Here is a 21007-nt window from a genome sequence, read left to right on the forward strand (position 1 = left end):
TGTTAGTAAACCAGATCATCAACTTATTGGAAGAGGTTCATATTCTATATATAAGTTTGTCATTCTCCTTTAGGAGAGAATAATATACATGTAAAGTGCTTGTACAGGTATACTGTCAATCTAAAACTTAATACAGTATATCTGTTATCAGCAATAAGAAGAAAAGATAAATGAGACAACTCTCCATCCAAGCCACAATGTGTAAAAAGTAAACCATTATAGGTCAAAGTATGGCAACCTGAGTATGAATTTTCATCTCATTATCATGTATCTTAATCATAAATACCAATTAGTTATGCTGCAAATTGACTCAAATTATTCTGAATCATGACACAAAGTATGTAGCTCACTTTATAGGCATGATAAACAATATTTAGACTAGTCTTTATCATCACAATCACTTTATATTTGGCACAACTTCTTGGAATTTTAGGTCTTCAATACTCTGCAACCTTATTCTTGTTTGGCTTTCTAACTATTTTGATCTGAGCGTCACTGATGAGTCTTATGTAGTCCAAACGCCAATCTGGCGTATCAAATTATAAGCCTTTTACCTTTGATAACTAATTATAACTATGATAAACAATAGCACAGGGACAAAATTTGAACTAGTCTTTATCAGTGTATCTAAAAATTCCTTATTCATTGCCCCCATACCTTTACTCTGTGAAAATTATGCACTCATAAATAAAACCCAAACTCAATCTGTAGCTTACTCTTATGGACTGCCAAACTGAACAATCTGTAGCTTACTCTTATGGACTGCCAAACTGAACAATCTGTAGCTTACTCTTATGGACTGCCAAACTGAACAATCTGTAGCTTACTCTTATGGACTGCCAAACTGAACAATCTGTAGCTTACTCTTATGGACTGCCAAACTGAACAATCTGTAGCTTACTCTTATGGACTGCCAAACTGAACAATCTGTAGCTTACTCTTATGGACTGCCAAACTGAACAATCTGTAGCTTACTCTTATGGACTGCCAAACTGAAATTCAGCTGAATGTCTACATGCACAACAACAACAAACTCTAGACAAATGACATAGTTTTGGAATGAAGAAATAACTGACATGGGTTATCATTCAAGTCAGATATTTTGTAATATCGACCATCTAATACATATCTTTGTTTAAAGCCAAGTTTGAAATGGTTAAGTGATCCAAATGGACATTTTGGCAATTAAAAGATAACAGATAGTTGATGAATGGGTGAAAAACTTAAACCAAGTGCATTGATGTACACAGGCACTAGAAAGGGCTGAGTTGAAGAAGCAATTACATTAGACACATGTATCATCTACCAATAAAATTTAGAATGGAAATGGAGAATACCCGATCAAAGAGCAGGAAACAGCTGAAGGCCAACAAATGTTTAAACATTGTTTTAATTCATTTGGAAACAAATGATCTGTCACTTCATACAGTATATAAAGTTGCAGATAAAGTCAAATTAAAATTTACCTCAGAGAGATTTCCAACCACTGACTCTTCACTGTCACTTCCTTGACTAGAAAACCCTTGGAATTTACATCGTATTGCATGGAGAGGTTTGATCACTAATGCCTGGACAAGTTCCGCTGAAGTTGTCATTATTTCTTCGTGAATTCTGATCAGTTTATTACTCTGACAACTGAATGGACCTTAACCTTCACAAAGTTATAACTCTTCATATAGAATGGCAGGAAGATCAATCCAATCTTGGAATTATAAAACGGCCGAATGAAAGAAAACATACAAAGAGTTAATTGATCTCACCGTGTTGTTACTGTTAGATACTGAAATCCAGATTAACTGATTTCGTCATTTAATCAAATTCATTTTAAGTTCTAATAGAACTTCAATTTATAATACCAGATAATGTTTTGTCTGAATCAATATAATTCTCACATGATGGTCTTCAAGCGACAAGAGCAGAATTCTGTGATGTGATTTATACTGTTAAACCTACAGAGACAAAACAACTGTTCAATCATATAAAATGTATTTTTATCAACAAGTAAATTATATAACATCAACTGTGGAGGCTACAAAACTGTCAATCAAATTATTTTGACAGAATATTTGACAGGGAAAAAAGAGCACTTTATAAAGCAGAGATTGACATCAATTACCCAAAAGTTAGGAAAGTAAATAGGTTAATAGAAAACACTTGATATGTCAAGTCAATTTGTGAAAGAAAATGCTAAAGGTTTTTCTTGTCTTATAACACACTGCAGGGTGTCAGGATTGTTCAAATGAAAGTTATTGAACTAGAATTCAAAAAGTCCAATTAGTTATATTGGCCATCAGCATACTCTTGTTCATCTGTAAAATGTGTCATCAAAATCAGAGCCTTATCTATGAACAATGCCATGTCAAACAGTGTTCTTGAAAGAACTTTAAAAACCATAAAGGGATTTTGCTTTTCTTTTAAAATAATCTATAATATAATTCTGAATACCACAAAACAGACATTCAAACATTAGTTACATGTACATGTATGTTGTAAACTCAGAAATTATTGCAGGGTTTTCATTTTTGTGAATAATGCGACTTGGTGAGAAACACAATAATAAGAACTCCCATTAGGATATCTGATACATATATCTGTATGCATATTTTCAGAAATCACAATAAGCAAAGGAAGAGCTCTTTTATTGTTGTTCTTCATCTCAAAGTCACAGTGAGACATTCAACACAGAGCAAAAAAACTCACCTCACTGCAAGTTTAAGACGGCCTCTAGCACTGGTTTGAGCATTATAGTTGCTTACTTCTAGGTCACTTGGTTTTTGGTGGAGAGTTGTCTCATTAACAATAATATCACATCTTGTTATTTTCATATTGTCTCTTCATCTCAAGTATTTGTTTGTACAGAAATTCAGTATCAAATATCAAAGGCTTTTTTGACAGAAGAATTTAAAAATATACCTCAACTTTGGAAAGTACCATATAGAGTTAAACTTAAAGGTCAGGTGAGTAAATAACTCATTTAATTGATAATTGAAAAAGCAAACCAAACAGAACAAACAACTTAATGATAAAAGATGAGACAAAAGTGGGATGATATTAATGAACATTTTATTGATTAATTGTTGTTTGCTTAACCTTCATTAAACAAGGTAACAGCTCTGATAAAGAGTTCAATTAAAACTAGGTTCTCTTTATTGCTATATTTTTTATGTAAGAGTGAGCCCTGAACAAAGGGTCCAACACAGTCATATTTGCCTGTCATGACTGAAATTGAAAGCTATTTGTCCAAACAACAGATTGAGATTTTGGTCAATATTTTTTTTTATTATTTACAAAAATCATTTCGATTATTACATTGAGATCAGATTTATTAATCACAATTTTACATTCAGTTTTGTCTTTAAATACTTTTCTGGTACAAATGTAATAAAATCGCCATCCACGCCTCTGAGTGATGATGTCTTATCTGAATTATAATTTTCTAAAGTATTTAGTCAAATAAGATCAATTACAAACTGCTTGCTAATTTTTTTTAAAAGAAAACCTCTGACAAGCCAAGACATAATAGACCTCAAATTGGCTGCTTTTTAAACCAATATATGCATCATACATATGCAGTTATGCACATTGCGTACAATGGGAGGCAACTCTCATTGTACATAATTGATGACGCCTTGTAAGAATTGCTTCCCTTTGATGCTTCATCCGGGTTTGTATTGCCATGTGGTTTTGGGCGGAAGAGCATGTTCCAGGCCACTTTTATTATGTAATTGATATAAAACATTTTTTTTTTCTTTCGGAATCAAGATAAAGTTGGAAAACAGGCTAAAGAGCTTACTCGACAGCTGCTTAATCAATCTTTGTCCTCTTCCGATGATTCTGATTCTGATTCTTCAAATGATAACGACGAGGATAAGGACAAAGCTCAAATCAAAGGTAATGATTTACCATATGTTATATTCAAAGATAAACAAAAAAGAACAGCAGTTTCCGGTGAAGCAAGAGCTGCTAAGGATAGAGTTAAATATGATGTGCCATGGCCACATGAGCATGCACAAACCAAATCGGTCAATTATTCTGATAAAGATTTCGGTCTAGCACAACTAGTCAGAGGTGAAACATTCATTATGCATAACATTGAAAAACAAGCCATTTCTGTGCACAGACAAAAACATCTCATTAATTTGCTTTATCTCGTTGAAAAATACCCCTTTGCTGAGATAAAGGATTTTCACGCCGAAATTTTGCGTTCCATAGAAAGAGGTCACAAAAATTGGTCGCATGCATTTGTTGAAGAACAAGGCCGTACTCTCGTCACCCCCCTCACTTCGTCTTCGTCTACTCCGACTAAAACAGTTTTCAAGGATAAGCCGGTTAATCGCAATCCAATTTGCGGCTCATATCAAGCGGGAAACTGTAGTCGATCCGGAGATCATTTTGGAGCCTATGGAGACAAAAAACTATTGCATGTTTGCAGAAAGTGCGTCCGTAAAGGAAAAGATTCGAGTGATGCGTCTGTGCTACATCCTTCGAAGGATTGTCCGCATCATCAATGATGTTCAACTTCAGTGCTACATTGTGAATCTACTAAAATGATCAGTAATAGTATTATTCAAAAGAAATTATATTCCCCTGTAATTACAGGTGTGTTATTGTGTGATAATTACGAAAATGATGTTGTGAAACCCCCTGCAATTATGTCAGGTGCGATTGCTTCCCCTGATTATTCAGGTGTGTATGATGAGTTAACGAAATCTTATTCCCCTGCAAATATAGGTGTGTTGTTTGATAATTCACAAGATTCATTAGGAATATCCTCTGCATATGAGGCAGATGTTTTGAGTAATATTTATGATGTTTCGTCATGTGAATCTATAGGCGAGTCAAGTTCCGTAGGTTTTAATTTAACATGCGTTGGTTATTGTGACAATGCTTGTAGTGAAAAAACGTCCCCTGTGTTTACAGGTGTGTCTATTTATGAAAATGATTCATATTTATTGCAATCTTTATTATGTAGCACTGATTTTGACACTGTTGTCAAAGATAACAATTACATGAATTACAATGTTGTTGATGAAACTAATAATGTACTTTTAGCTTCAAGTATTTGTCCTTGGTTTACGAAAACAGCAGGGTCTATTGATTTTGAGTATTCACCAGATATGAGTGGAAATATTTTGAAAGATGTATCAACCAAATTTTGTGAAATGAATATAAATAATTTTTCAAGTGTTCATGAAGCCGTGTTCTACAGTGGCAAGCCGAATTTTGCATATTGTAAAATTCCAGTACGTTCTAATTTCAACATACAATTGTGGGAACAACTTTTAGAAGATTATCATGATAAAATAGTCGTTGAATTTTTGAAGTATGGATGGCCGTTAAACTATATCAAAGATACACTGCCCGATCCCCCCACACGTCGACAAAATCATCTTAATCAGTTTTCAAGTTTTATTGATTCATATATTTCAAAAGAATCAGACCTTGGGGCTATTTATGGTCCTTTCCGAAAGAACCCTCTTTGTTGTCATTTAACATTATCACCATTATTCACAGTTCCTAAGGGAGATTCCGATAGGAGAGTAATTGTTGACTGTTCGCATGGCAATAATTTGTCCATAAATGAAGGCATACCTTCGGACACCTTTTTGAATGAAACTTTTAAACTTTATTATCCTAGACACGAAGAATTTATTGCTTTGCTCTTGAATCACGGTCGTGGGTGTGCCATTTGGAAGTTGGATTTGTCCCGGGCTTTTCGTCAGCTAGTATTAGATCGGCACGACTTGCATTTACAAGGTTATGAATGGAGGGGACAAATTTTTATTGACAATCGTCTTATTTTTGGTATGCGCTCTTCGCCACAGGCATGTCAACGAACAACAAATGCTGTTTCCTATATGCTATGGAAATCTAACATTCATACAATAAACTATGTTGATGATTTTGGTGGTGTTAGTGACAATCAGAACGCTGAACATGATTATAATTTTGTTTTAGAATTGTTTCAGAGGTTAGGATTAGAAGTCAGCAAAGAAAAGTGTTTGCCGCCGACAAAAGTTTTGACATTTCTCGGCAAGGAGTATAACTCAATTGACATGACAGTCCGAATTCCAGAGATTAAATTACAAGAGACTTATGAGTTGTTACAAAGATTTGAAAAGAAAAAACATTGCACCAAACGTCAGTTACAACAAGTTATTGGCAAGTTGGCTTTTATTTCCGAATGTGTCCGAAGCGGAAGACTTTTTATTTCACGCATGTTACAGACATTACGAAAATACCATTTCAATCATTATCGTGTTCATATTACAGATGAATTTAGACAAGACATTCGGTGGTGGTTATTATTTTTACATGACTATAATGGAATTAGTATAATTCCCGATGTAGATTGGTCTTCACCAGACGCAATTATTTCCTCTGACGCGTGTCTCAAGGGTATTGGTGGTGTCAACTTCACGACATTTGAATATTTTCATTCGGATATACCGGAGTCTTTGCGGGACATGCACATATCTGTGCTTGAAATGTATGCGATTTACATAGCAATTCAATTCTGGACATCAAGTATCTCAAATAAACGGGTACAGCTGTTTTGTGACAATCAATCATGTGTTGAAATTTTAAATAGGGGAACAGGACGTGATCAGGAAATGTTGAATTTGGCACGTCAAATATGGTACTTGTGTGCGTCAAGTAATGTTCAACTGCGTGTGAGTTATATAGTATCTGTTGAAAATAGGTTATCGGATTTGCTATCCCGTTGGAATCTTTCGGAGAAGAACAGATCACAGTTTTTTATAAAATCTAAACTTTACAATTCAGATTTTATTGAGAAAGAAGTGTTTGGTCATATGTTTAATGATATTATAAACATTTAGGTTTTCATACATGATACATTGACATTTATTTTTGCCCATATTTAGTGTCAGATAAGACTAACTTTGATAATTAATATGACATTGTTGTTTATCTAATTACTGTCAGTGGCAGATCCAGAAATTTTCATAAGTGGGGGCCCACTGACTGACCTAAGAGGGGGCCCGCTCCAGTCACGCTTCAGTGATTCCCTATATAAGCAACCAAATTTTTTCCCAAAAAGGGGGGGCCCGGGCCCCCCGGGCCACCCCCCTAAATCCGCCTATGACTGTTGTTTATGACTTCCAAGTCTTAAGTCCAGAAGAGCAGTTTTGCAGAAAGAGGTCAAGCTTGCTAAGGGTGCAGCCTTTCGGCCTGGTACTTATTCAAATTTGAAGAGTCAACTCAATGCATACCATATTTTTTGTGTTTATTATAAATTTCGACCATTTCCTTGTATTAAGGATATATTGTGTGCTTATGCATGTTTTCTATCCAAGAGTTTAAGCAGTTTTTCATCTGTTAAGAATTATATTTCTGGCATTAAGACCTGGAGTCAACTTTTTGGTTTTACTGTGGAACCTTTTTTATCTACAGAATTCAAATTGACTTTAAGAGGATTGAGTCATAAGAATCAGCATGTGGCTGTGTCAAAATTACTATTGTTACCTGCACATTTAATTGATATTGTTAGGTTGTTGAATATTATTGATTATTTAGATGCTTGTTTATGGTGTTTTCTAACGTTTGCTTTTTTTGGTATGCTTAGGGCGTCAAATCTGGTCAGCAGAAGCTCTACATCTTTTAATTCCCGTGAACAATTGATCAGAGATAATGTTGTTGTTAGTGAAAAGGGTATCCTCCTTTTATTGAAATGGTCAAAGACTAGACAAAATCATGATTACACCCATCAGGTTTCTTTGTGTTGCTCAGTTGAGCCATCAATATGTCCTGCTCGAGCTTATAAGCATCTTGTGTCTTTAATACCTGGTGATAAGAATGCTCCCGTTTTTGCTTTACCTGTTCATGGTAAATTATTGCCTTTATCTAGATCCGTTTTGTTGAACCGTTTTAGAGAGTTAATTGTTCTTGTTGGTTTAGACCCTTCAGTTTATTCTTTTCATTCGCTGAGACACGGAGGGGCTACATTAGCCACCAAGGCTGGCATTCCTGAGATTTTATTGAAACATCACGGAGACTGGAGATCTGATTGTTTTCAGACTTACATTAAACAAGCTAGTGTTGATATGTATCGGGTTACGTCAGCTATGAATTATTTGATTGGTAGTTAGTGTTAGGGTATTTTCGCCGGTGTATTTTTATATTCCTGATTTGATGTTGTTGGGGTTTTTTTTTGTTTTTTTTTTTTATGTATATATTATTAACCCCTGTGTTTGGCGACTTCATTTTGGGTTCAGGTGCTTCATATTCACATTTTGTTCATTGTAGCTTATTGATACCATGCTTGGTATAACTATATATGCATTACTATAATAAAGCACCTTTCGCCAAACACTATTAGTTGTCAATTGCGTACAATGGGAGGCAACTCTCATTGTACATAATTGATGACGCCTTGTAAGAATTGCTTCCCTTTGATGCTTCATCCGGGTTTGTATTGCCATGTGGTTTTGGGCGGAAGAGCATGTTCCAGGCCACTTTTATTATGTAATTGATATAAAACATTTTTTTTTTCTTTTTCTTTTTATTGTTAATTTTTTCTAATTACTTTTATTATTACCCACATTGGGGTTCAGGTGCTTCATATTCACATTTTGTTCATTGTAGCTTATTGATACCATGCTTGGTATAACTATATATGCATTACTATAATAAAGCACCTTTCGCCAAACACTATTACTTGTCAATTTTTGAATATTAAAACTATATGAATCAAGTATCTTAACCTGGCTTATAGTTCATTCAGGGTTTCTTTGCCTGCTACAGAAAAATCTAAATTAACTGCAAATATAAAATAGAAGATTTGGTATGATTGCCAATGAGGCAACTGTCCACAAGAGACCAAAATGACACAGACGTTAACAACTATAGGTCAACATACTTTTTTCTTCAATTTCACACACAAAAGCAGAGATTTGTCTCCCCTTATCCAAAGTATGTCTATTCATCAGTATACTCCAAGTAAAGCTGATTAAGTTTTTTTTACTATCAAATACAAATATAATGGTATTCTAGTGTATCCAAAGTTACAGATGGGAACACACTGTTCCTCTAACATTTAACATTATTTGATTTTTTTTTTAACTCAAAAAATATTTCTGCAAATATTAAACAATATAAAATTTATCATTAATTATCTTCTTCTAATAGTTTTGAATTAGGGAAAGATTCAATATGGTTTTTTTTAAATTGATAACTTTTCATATATTTGCATTCACAAATAAAATTTAAAACATCAATTATGTAACATATGTTACCAAAACTGAACGAAGGAATCAATGTCTACAAATATAAGTATCAAAGTATACATGTACTATTGTTTCAAAAGTACTTATTTCTTGTGCCATAGGCTTGTAGAAATTAAGCAGATTAAAAAATATTTTTTTATCTTCTAATATTTGATCCAGCGTCTTGTTATAAGATAAATAAATTTACAATTAAATATCTATAATTACATATAAGTATTGGTTTTGTGATTGATTGTGTATCCCAGACAATCATCAGTATCAGTACTTATATACAACCATTTCTCTATAGATTTATGTCATTATAGGGTTTTTCAAGTTAAATACTCCATCAATGGCTACTAACATAAACAACTAACCGTTATAGTCTATATATTGATCTGTCCACAATTATTAATCGTCAATAAAATCAAAGATTACCGTAGCATATAAATTGACATCAAAGTTGATACAAGCAGAAATATAATCGATGTTCTCAAAAAAATTGGAATAATGGTAACCTAAGAAACCCTTTGAATCAATCTGACATAATACTAATTGCCGCATGCAATTCAGATCCCAAAGATCATCACTTCATTGTTCAACTCTGACCCCTATATTTATCCTGTATTTATATTAGGCATTATCTAATATAACATTCAGTTTTATCAGCTTTCAAGAAAGTTTTCTATTTCACCCTTAGCTACACTTTTTCAATTTGTAATTATAAAGCAGTCTTGATATATTGATGTTGTAGTCTGGATTCTTTACTATTATATGAATAAAAAGTACAAGATAAAAACCAAACCAACCAAAAAAAAAATAATAAAGCTACATTTTCATTCAAAGCTTGTTGTGGGGATAGATTCACACTAAATCATTTCATCCTTGGCTTGACTTTTGATTTGATGCCTTATAGATACAAATATGTATTTGTCCATAGCTGTGTTATAGCTTTAACATTTGCGAACACTTCAAAGTCTCACACAAAATCTTGGTGAATACCAAATCCAGGCAGTACTGACAGCCCCTGACAAGATTTTCTATCACAGCTATTCCGCTGTCTCCCTCCCTAAATCTTACCTCAACAGCTGGAGCAGGGTTTTCTATCTCATCTATTCCACTATCCCCCTCCCTAAATTTTACCTCAACAGCTGGGGCAGGGTTTTCTATCACGGCTATTCCACTATCCCCTCCCTAAATCTTACCTCAACAGCTGGAGCAGGGTTTTCTATCACGGCTATTCCGCTATCCCCCTCATCTTCTCTGTCATAATTTTCATCACTATGTGAATGACCACTCCCACCACTAAATGTCCGCTCATTAACCCGTTCTTTAATTGGTGTAACATTTGGATCACTTAAACTTCTGTCAGGACTAGATTCTACAATTTCCTTAGCCTTTTCAAGTCTTTTCCTAGACATTTTTTCTCTACTTTCTATTGAATGGGAGGAGTATACTATCAGATCTTCATTAAGGTCCACTGGTTCCTTATCATTACAGATATTGGGTTGACTTGCTGAGAGACTTGCTTCTTTGTTTTTGCTCTTGCGTTGCAGTTTTTTACTTGTTTTGTTACGAAAGCTATTCCAGAATCGTCTTCTTGTTGAAGTGGCTTGGGGAGATGGAGGGGATTCCCCTCGAGATGGTGAGGAATCCACTGTTCTGAGGTCTATTGAACTTTTGACCCTTCTGTCTGTTGATTTTGATGATGCATCTATAAAATAATAAATAAAATTAGGATAATAAAACCAATTCATTGGAGTACTAATAATTTTAATTGCAGTATTTGTTATTAATAATATATGAGAAGTGCTAATTATAAGGTATAAGATCAAAGTGCTATCAATAATACATGTGATGTAGAATTAAAACCAGTTTCTATCATTCAAACACCATAACATGTAAGTGATCTTGTTTATATATACTCATGGTTAATGGTGTTATAACAAAACTAAACAAGTTTCCTGGCCACATATGAACCTGAATTACATCAACTGTAGATTCGTTCATTTTCCTTAATTGGTACAATCTAAAGTGTATAAAAAAAACTATGTTTTCATAGATACCTTAATTTCATTTTTATGATAAATTCGGTATAGAATATATAAAAAAGAAGATGTGGTATGATTGCCAATGAGACAACTATCCACAAAAGACCAAAATGACACAGACATTAACAACTATAGGTCACCGTACGGCCTTCAACAATGAGCAAAGCCCATACCACATAGTCAGCTATAATAGGCCTCTGTATAGAAACTTTTAATACAAAACTTGTGTTTATTATAAACTTTAATTTGTGGTTAATCTATATATACCCACAAAATCAAGTAATGTGGATTCATTATTATTTGTTGGATACCATTTTTCATGGATTTTCTGGGTTTAGGAGAACCACTTCGTTAATTAAGACGATGGAAATGTGAAGAAGTGACTGATAGACGGGCGGACCGACAGATGCAAAATGAGACAAGACAGATCACAATTGCTCACCTGACCAATACTAGTATTATGTTTTGCTAACGAAAATTTTACTTTTACCAGCGATATTTAATGGTCCTTTCATAATATCTGTTTTTGACTTTTTTGATTTTCAGAGCTTGTGCCAGACTTTACTGTGTTCCCCACAAACAACAAAGTTGTGTTTAATTTCTTGGGATTCCAAGCATGTAATACAGTACATAATTCGGCTAAATCTTTAGGTGAAATAGATATAAGCACAGTGATTCAAATTAATGAACTAACCTTTCGCTTGAAACAGTATGTCTATTTTTCATTACAGATATTATGAAAGAATCTCACCTGCCGACTGTTATCTTGACTGAGCTGTGCCATGATGAAATTGTGAAAGTGAGTAAGGGATGTTTTGGAACTTCGATTATCAAAGAAATTGATTATAATAACCGAAAATACAATGAAACATTTTTTTTTACTTAAACTGCTAAAAACCTATTATATTTGTCATCAAATGGCAGCTCTGCGTTTGACACCTTCCTTAAAGTTTGAAATGATTTATAGAACTTTAAAAAATCGTAGGTCAGTTGATAAGTAATCACGTTTATTCTGTTAAACTGACTGTGTTATATATACTTTGAATGTTAAAAAAGATGGAATGATCTCTTATGATACTTAAATAAGTTGAAGACAACCAAAGCTTTGTAAATTTTAGGGGGGGGGGCCTAAATCCGCCCCTGGAACATCAACAATTATGTAAGTTTTCCTTAATCCACAAGAAATTGAAAATGAATGAATTCACAGTACTATTAGCAAATAATGAATAAATAGTTTATATTATACAACATCTGTACAATTAAAACATTTCAAATCGGATTAAATTTCAGTCTAAAATGTTTACATAAATATAAAAACATGTCTAAAGTTGGTAGACTATTGAATAATCTATTGATGATGTCATTTAGAATCAATGTAAACAAATGTAGGCGATATATCAACAACTTTTCAAGTAAGTTACAGAGAAAAAAGACTGAAGATGCAGAGATCTGTCAACTTGTTACTAATGTGTCATTTATTTGATTCTAAATCACTGAGACTAAGTATGCTGTCTGTGTTGTCATTCATATATTCACCTATTTTTTGGATTGATCATAACTCACTGATAACTCCAAATAAAATTCTCCATTTATCTCTGTATCCTATATCATTATCACACTATAAATGTTCAGAGTTCATTGCAAAAACATAATTTCAGATTCTGTACTCAGGTACCCTTGGAATAATACTTAAGTTGTCTCAGCTCTTGGGAATCACTGTGAAAGACATTTACAAGAAAACTAGATCAACCATAAATAATCTATATCTAACCGACATAAAAAGATATTGGGATATAGTATATCATGAGGGATTTTTAGTGAAGCAAAATGGTATTTTGGGGTAGAAAACCATAATATTGTTTTCAACTGAGTATAACTAAAAAACATAACAACAATTTTTTGAAAAAGTTCCATTGAAATAAACTGTGGAAAATTCAATTTCGTCATTATAAAAAAAGAAACCAACTTACTTTTAACCATGTTCGTAAGTTATCCAACTGTGTCTTATATTAGTTCAAGTAATGCACTAGCTATACATGTACAAGAGTTATTTTGTTTCTCAATTGTTTATTGAAAAACAAACTGTTCATATGGAAGCATGTATATAAAACTGATTTGTTGACATTTTGAATCATATAGTGAAATGAATTCTTCTTCATGTATGTGGGTAATTTACATAAATATTTAAAGTTTTATATTTATTCACAGTGGACAGCTATATGTCCATAGGTAATTAAATAACTGGACCTTGACATTGAATTTGAAGTTCTTCAAAGTAGACTATATCTGACTGAAAACTTTAATCCACTGATGAATATAACCTCTTGGCTATGACCTTTATCTTTGTGTATAAGCATATATGGTACAGTACCTGAAGATAGTTGAAACCCAGAAAGTAGATTATTGTGTTGACTAGCTATTTGACATTTGCAGCAAGATGTTGAAAAACTGCAGTTATTGTCAGTTTAAACTTCTAAGGCAAAAGTTATTAGATGGCCTGTGGCAGACAATTTTAATTGTGTACCCTTACCTAACTGACAATTTCACCTAATGGATTCATACCTGGCCCAACTATTTTACTGTATGTTTACTCCAAGCAAATTGACAATATTACCTTGTGAACTTCAGCTCAAAACTGGTCAACAATTTTACTTTGGGCATCCTAAGCAAACTGACAATATAACCTTGGTCAACACATTTACTTTGAAGACCCTATGCAAACTTATAATATTACCCTGTAGACTCAAAGCTGGACAACAAATTTGCACAATTCTACCTTGTAGACTCAAAGCTGGTCAAAAATACTCTGAGCACCCTAAGCAAACTGATAATATAACCTTGTGGATTTCAAGATAGATAACAAATTTTACCTTGTGTATCATATATACATGGCAAATGATTTTTTACCATTTGTATCTTCAGCTATTGAAAAATAATATGAGTACCCAAAGCTAGTTGAAAATTTAACCCCTTGTGTCTCTTAATTATTTTGACCTGTGAGTACCAGTGAGTACCTCAGAATCTGTACGTATCATGCAAAGATGCAAAAAATTTACCTTCCCTATTTTCAGCTCCTAGACTCAAACATTTCAACAATGTTTTCCTCATTTTGAATTAAATCACTGTTTTACATGCTATACAACAGCTATATATCCTAGCACAAACATGTATTTACCAGGTAACAGTTCCTCGTTTGATAATGAGATATACAGAATTGTTTAATTTCCATCTAAATATTCTGATCACAATGTTTCAGTTTGTAATTCTTCACCATGCATTCAATACCTCAATCTAAATTCTATGTCACTAAGCGTTGATTGTATGATATCTCCCAGTAGTTTTCAAGAAATCTGACTATTTCCCAAGATAAACAAATAGAACTTGGTTTTCTACTGATTGAAAACCTTTATTAATTAGTAAGAAATGGAGAGTGAACTATTCTAAAAGTACAGCAATTATTAATCAAATGTTTATATTTTGTTTTAAGTTTATAATCAATATGTTTTAAGAAAAAAGTATTTAATCACAAAACATCCTTCTAATTATGTCACAAGTTGAATAAATCACATCAGAAAATTATTTTTCCAATATGTCAAACTCATGATTATTATTTCTGTTGCTACTTGTATTAACACCTTTCTGGCTGTTCTCACTATAAGAAATTATCACCTATTTCACAGTAGATTTTTCTATAAATCTGCCTACATCTTTTATGATTAGAATTATTTGTTTCTATACCACACCATTGAACCTAGGTCAGAGACTGTACATTTATTGTAATTGGTGATAATTTACTTTTATTATCACATTAATTTTCATTAATGAACCAGTTTTATGGATACGATTAGCTGATTAACTTCTGCCACCAGGGATATGACATTGAGTGTGCTGATGATGTTACAGAATACTGACATTAAATTCTATAACTGTCACAACAGTAACAAAAATACTTTAGTTACACAACAGAGCACCAGATTAGGTAACACTTACATGTAATTCAAACTTAAACAGAATAGTGGCTCTGATTATGAATTGTTATTTTGATCCAGTTTTTACAGAATGTGTTACAGGCTGCTGACTTGAGACAGGCACATAAAGATTATGGCCGTGTTATTAAACCCTGATTGCAGGCGCACCCTCCCCTAACAAGGAGCAGTGGTGTTTTTATGTGTGTTCTATTCTAATAATCCACTTGTGCATCCCAAAGAGGCAGAATAATCAATTTAATGATACAAATGTAAAAGCCTCTTTATGGTGTCAGTTTAAGTAGAAAGAGTAGAAAAAATCATAAAAAATCAGCACTTTTTTCAACTTGTAATTATATGTAGACAATAGACTATTCGTTATTGAATGTGTTCATATGATTTAACATTAAAAGCATAATACTTCATTAAAATAAAACAGGAATAAAATAAACATTACCGGTAAATAATAATTGATTTTGATTTTTGTACTATTTTTCTAAAACATAATTACTGCACCAGAATGTTGATCTCAATTCAAATTATTAATGACTTCATGTCTAGTGACATTAAAACTACTTCCTATTTCAAGATTTATTATAAATCAATTATTACTTAAAAATAAGATTAACATGTTTTCTATTCAGGAAACAATCTTTAGCTTCATTTGGGTTGACATTTATATTTTATAGTGTGACAAAAAAGTAGCCTATATAAAATGGATGTAATATGGTATCAGTTTAATATGGGAAAAGATGCACTTCTCATTAATTAAGGTCTTTCCTCTTCCCGAGGAAAGACCTTATTAAGGTCTTTCCTCTCCGTGAGGAAAGACCTTATTGTTTTTCTAATGTTTTTTTTTCTTTTTCTTCCAGCATTGGTTTGGCTCGCCCTCCTTCCGCTTCTATTGGAGTTATCAATACCAAAATTAAACCATCAATAGACCTCAACATGAACTTTTACCAGATGAACTTTTATGGGATTTCACCTTCCCCTTAAGAAGTTATCTCCCTTTTATTGATTTTTTTCAACATGGTCCCCCCAAAATGTGTTAAAAGATATCACGACTTTATTTGGACAATAGGTAGATCTCATCATAATGTATTACCATATGAGGCTGCATAGGATTTCATCATCTACTTTGAGAGTTATATCCCCTTGAATCAATTTCTTTTATTTGCATTTTTTTCAAAAAGTATTAGAGATAGAATTTAATTGAAAATGACAGCATGTATTAGAACTGATGGCAATGTTTATAAACATAAACAATTAATTTGTTTTTAACCTTTATAAGGAGTTATTTCCCTTTAAAAATTAAAAATATTTTTCAAAAATTTATATTCGAGAACCGGAAGTCATAGAGACTTGTAACCTTCACCAATAATCTTAAATTCATATGACCTTTAATATGCATCCAAGGTCAAAGGTCACCGAGTGCAAAAAAAAAATTACGCTGCAATTTCAAGCTTATATATTAGGAAAACGATAAGACTTTGCTGCATACATACAGCGTATAAAATATTCTTCTCGACAAGATCTACATTTTATACAATAAGCCCAAAAATGTCCGACCGTCTGTTCAAAAGTTACAACGGGATGATTCTTAAAAGTATAGTATTGTGTGAATATCTTTTTAAATCTAAAAGATATCAACCTACTATAAAAGGCAAAGATGATCAGTAATTCAAGACCTTCAATTTGAGGTCAATGTCAGGTCATGATGAAATTTCACCTTGACCTTCACAGTATACAATGACCTTGACCTTGTGATAGTTGAAAGGTTAAGTGGTCCTGAGTTGAATGGTGCTAGTCCCATGTCTCTACGACTTCCGGTTCTTAAGTTTAGTATTGCATCATATATTTGATGATTAATTGTGACCTTGGTGAACTTTGAAATTATCCCAATTCTTTTTCTATAATGTTGTCCTTCAACTGTAGATTATTTATCATTTTACAGATTTGAGATATCTATTGTCGTTTTAGAGATAATGCAGGTTGAAGTTTTGCGAGCGGAGGCATGTATTTCTGAATCAACAAGAACTTACCACTTAAAATGTTTTAGAAATTGAAGAAGTTGACATAGTTACATGTTTGACCAAATACCAAAAACATTCCATTGAAAAAAAACACCAAAAAATCATTTTGAAATTTTCATGTTTTGCATTGACTTTGTAAGTTTCATAACTTCTATTTATATCGTTGATATTCAGGGCCGTAACTAGCCTCTTTTAATAGTGAGGCAAAACACTATCTGGGGCCGCTCAAGGCCCACAGAAGCTCTGAGAAAAAAAACGCAAAATCCTGCATTCTGAGCGTTCCACGGACTCTTTCTTACATTGAAACGCAAATAATCGTTTATAGCTATTTTTTCGACAATATTCTGGTCTCAAAGCAAAAACATAGATTTATTGTAATTTAAGACTTTTAGGTTTTAGGGGCAACATTAAAAGACCGATATGCACAAGTGCCGATATATAGGATAAAGTAAAAATCGCATTTCTCCTAATCATTAATACCGGGTCTGTCTGTCTGCTCTTGTCTTGTATTGTGCTGACTTTGGTGATTTTTTATGACTAGATTTAAATATAGTGACAGTGCAGTATTATACTTTAAGTACTAGTACTGCTTAAGTCTACACTAGGGACCATCTTGACCTTCTTTTACGGTATTGATGATTATTTAAGTCCAAAACACTCCAGCAACTATCAAGATGAAGAATAGGAATAAAAACTTTGACCATTGATCATTTGTATTTTTTCTATGCATTGACTTTGTGTGCGATTAGGTCCCGTGCACGTTTACTCCATATTCCTTTATTTTCTGTCTAAACACGACTTAATGCAAGTTTAATCCTTCAATGTAAAAGGTTATATGGCAATTCATTGTTTTTTTTTCAAATGATTTGATACCGGGAAATTGATGGTCTTTCTTTAATTTAAACCATGTCAGCTATGTAGTTTTATCCACAGGAGCTTGGGTATATGATACAGATATTTTATTTTTATTTTTTTGTTGTTGATTAAGATAGTAAATTTTCTATATCTATAATACATATCTATCACTTCTGTGCATGTCTCACCTATATATAGCTAGTTTCGAGTGATTTAAACGACTCAGAGAAAATACCCAATTTTACAATCCATATTAAGAAAAATTGCCGGTATTTTCTCTGAGTCGTTTAAATCACTCGAAACTAGGTGAGACATGCACAAAAGTGATAGATATGCATATTATTAATATAGAAAATTGAATATCTTAATCAATGGAATAAAAGACAAAAAAATATTCGTATTCTTTGATATCAAGTTCAATTATCTATGCAGAAACGACATTTTTTCCCGTGTCCAGTATAGTATCGTAGATAGATATAGGAAGATGTGGTGTGAGTGCCAATGAGACAACTCTCCATCCAAATAACAATTTATAAAAGTAAACCATTATTTAAGAATTGAATGCTGCTTTTTGTAAATTTATTGGGGTGTAAAAGCGTTGACCGAAGTACATTTTGTATGAAGCGCGGAAGCGCTTCATACTAAAAATGTGCGCACGGTCAACGCTTTTACAACCCTATAAAGTTACAAAAAGAAGCATTCAATACTTATAATTACATTTTTTTAGCTAGAATCATGAAAACACGATTTTTATCAAGTTTTCATTTAATTTACCTGTGCACTTTATTGTCGGACCTCGTGTCATCATGAATGATAAATGTTATTGTCTAATACAATTGTTTCAGGAATAGCACGTGATGTGCAGTTAGCCAATCAGAATAACGTATTATAATGAAACATACATCTTATGTAATTATAAGTCAATGTACGGCCTTCAACACGGAGCCTTGGCTCACACCGAACAAAAGGCTATAAAGGACCCCAAAATTACTATGGTAAAACCATTCAAACGAGAAAACCAACGGTATAATTAATATAAAAAACGAGAGCATATTATTAAATATTTTCCCGCACAATATCTGGACATCGGTTGACATGCAACATTGCACACGTTTACAAATGAAAAACAACACTCAGACTATAGTCATAAAGTAGGACAATAAAAGACAAACCCGAGACACAGAAGTACAAACAATAGACCATCAACTCCGAAAACCAAAAGTAAAATAGAAACATAGATCACGAAAAAAATGCAGGGGCGACATCAAGGAGTGAAGAGAACTGGCTTCTTGCAAGACACTCTCCGTGAAAACAATTTGATATAAAGACAATCTTTTTTTCATTTTTTTTTTGAAATTTCCAGCATGAGGCATTTGCCTCATTTGCCTCAATGTAGTTACGGCCCTGATATTGCATCATTTTTGGCACTTTGTCAAATGGGGTCATCTGATTTATCAAATTGTAGGTCTCAATAAATTCTACTTAAAAATGAAAAATTTAAACCTTTTTCATCCCAGGTGGACGGGTGGGGTCATTTAGTGCAAACATTCAAATTTCTCAGATGGTAAGGTTGTCGCATATCAAATGAAAGAACATAAAGCGTACATTTAAAATTTTCAAATTGACGTTCCCCAAAAATTGGTTGGATGGGGTCATTGAGTGCAAAAAATAAATTTTCTTTTACGATAGGGTTGTTGTATATCAAATGAAAGGTCGTGATGTGTACATTTGAAATATCAAATTCCCGACCTCCAAAAATTAGTTGGATTGGGTTATTAAGTGCAAAAATCAAACTTTCTAAAACATGGCGTTGTCGCATATCAAATGAAAGCTCATCTACCCTGTGTTACATATATCATACTTCCGGTCTCAAAAATGTAGGCGGATGAGGTCATTAAGTGTAAAAAGCGAAAAGTTTCAGAAGGTATGCTTGTCGTATATCAAACGAAAGGTCATACAAAGTACATTACGAAAACATCACTTTTACAGGAAAGACCTTTCAATTGTTTTACAAACAATTGAGATACTAGTTGTTTTTCTAATGTTTTTTTTTCTTTTTTTTTTCCTTCCAGCATTTGTTTGGCACGCCCTCCTACCGCTTCTATTTGAGTTATCAATACCAAATTTGAACCATCGATAGACCTCATCATGAACTTTTACCAGATGAACTTTTGTAGGATTTCATCATCCCCTTTAGAAGTTATCTCCCTTTTATTGATTTTTTTTCAACATGCCACCCCTTAAATGTTTTAAAAGATATCATGACCTTATTTAAACAATAGGTAGATATTATCATGATGTATTACCATATGAGGCTGCATAGGATTTCATCATCCCCTTTGAGAGTTATGTCCCCTTGAAGCTATTTCTTTTATTTGTATTTTTCTTTAAAAGTATTAAAGATAGAATCGATTTGAAAATGGCAGCATATACAAGAACAGATGGCAATGTTTATAAACATAAACAATTAATTTGGTACTAAGCCTTATAAGGAGTTATTTTCCTTTAAAAATTATAAATATTTTTTGAAAAGTTCTATTTCGAGAACCAGAAGTCATAGAGACTTGGAACCTTCACCAATAATCTTAAATTCATATGACCTTTAATATGCACCCAAGGTCAAAGGTCACCGAGTGCAAAAAAAAAATTACGCTGCAACTTCAAGCTTACATATTAGGAAAACGATAAGACTTTGCTGCATACATACAGCGCATAAAATGTTCTTCTCGACGAGCTCTACATTTTATACAATAAGCCCAAAAATGTTTGACCGTCTGTTCAAAAGTTACAACGGGATGATTCTTAAAAGTATAGTATTGTGTGTATATCTTTTTAAATGTAACAGATATCAACCTACTATAAACTGCAAAGATGAT

At 32.9% G+C, this 21007-nt stretch overlaps 1 protein-coding gene across 8 annotated transcripts in view; it reads right to left on the reverse strand.

Moving 5' to 3' along the window:
• LOC139519034 (multiple C2 and transmembrane domain-containing protein 1-like) overlaps positions 1-21007 on the reverse strand; it is a 98342-nt gene that overhangs the window by 55804 nt on the left and 21531 nt on the right. For 5 of the 8 annotated variants that reach the window (XM_071310784.1, XM_071310786.1, XM_071310793.1 and 2 more), the window contains one exon: positions 10433-10941. In XM_071310784.1, the coding sequence (XP_071166885.1) occupies positions 10433-10941 (509 nt within the window). Of the gene's footprint in view, positions 1-1466; positions 1700-10307; positions 10353-10432; positions 10942-14334; positions 14443-21007 lie in introns of those variants that run through there. The other 3 variants (XM_071310787.1, XM_071310794.1, XM_071310792.1) reach the window with 3 other exon arrangements.

This window comes from Mytilus edulis, chromosome 4 (assembly GCF_963676685.1).
Source record: "Mytilus edulis chromosome 4, xbMytEdul2.2, whole genome shotgun sequence".
Taxonomy (NCBI): Eukaryota; Metazoa; Mollusca; class Bivalvia; order Mytilida; family Mytilidae; genus Mytilus; species Mytilus edulis.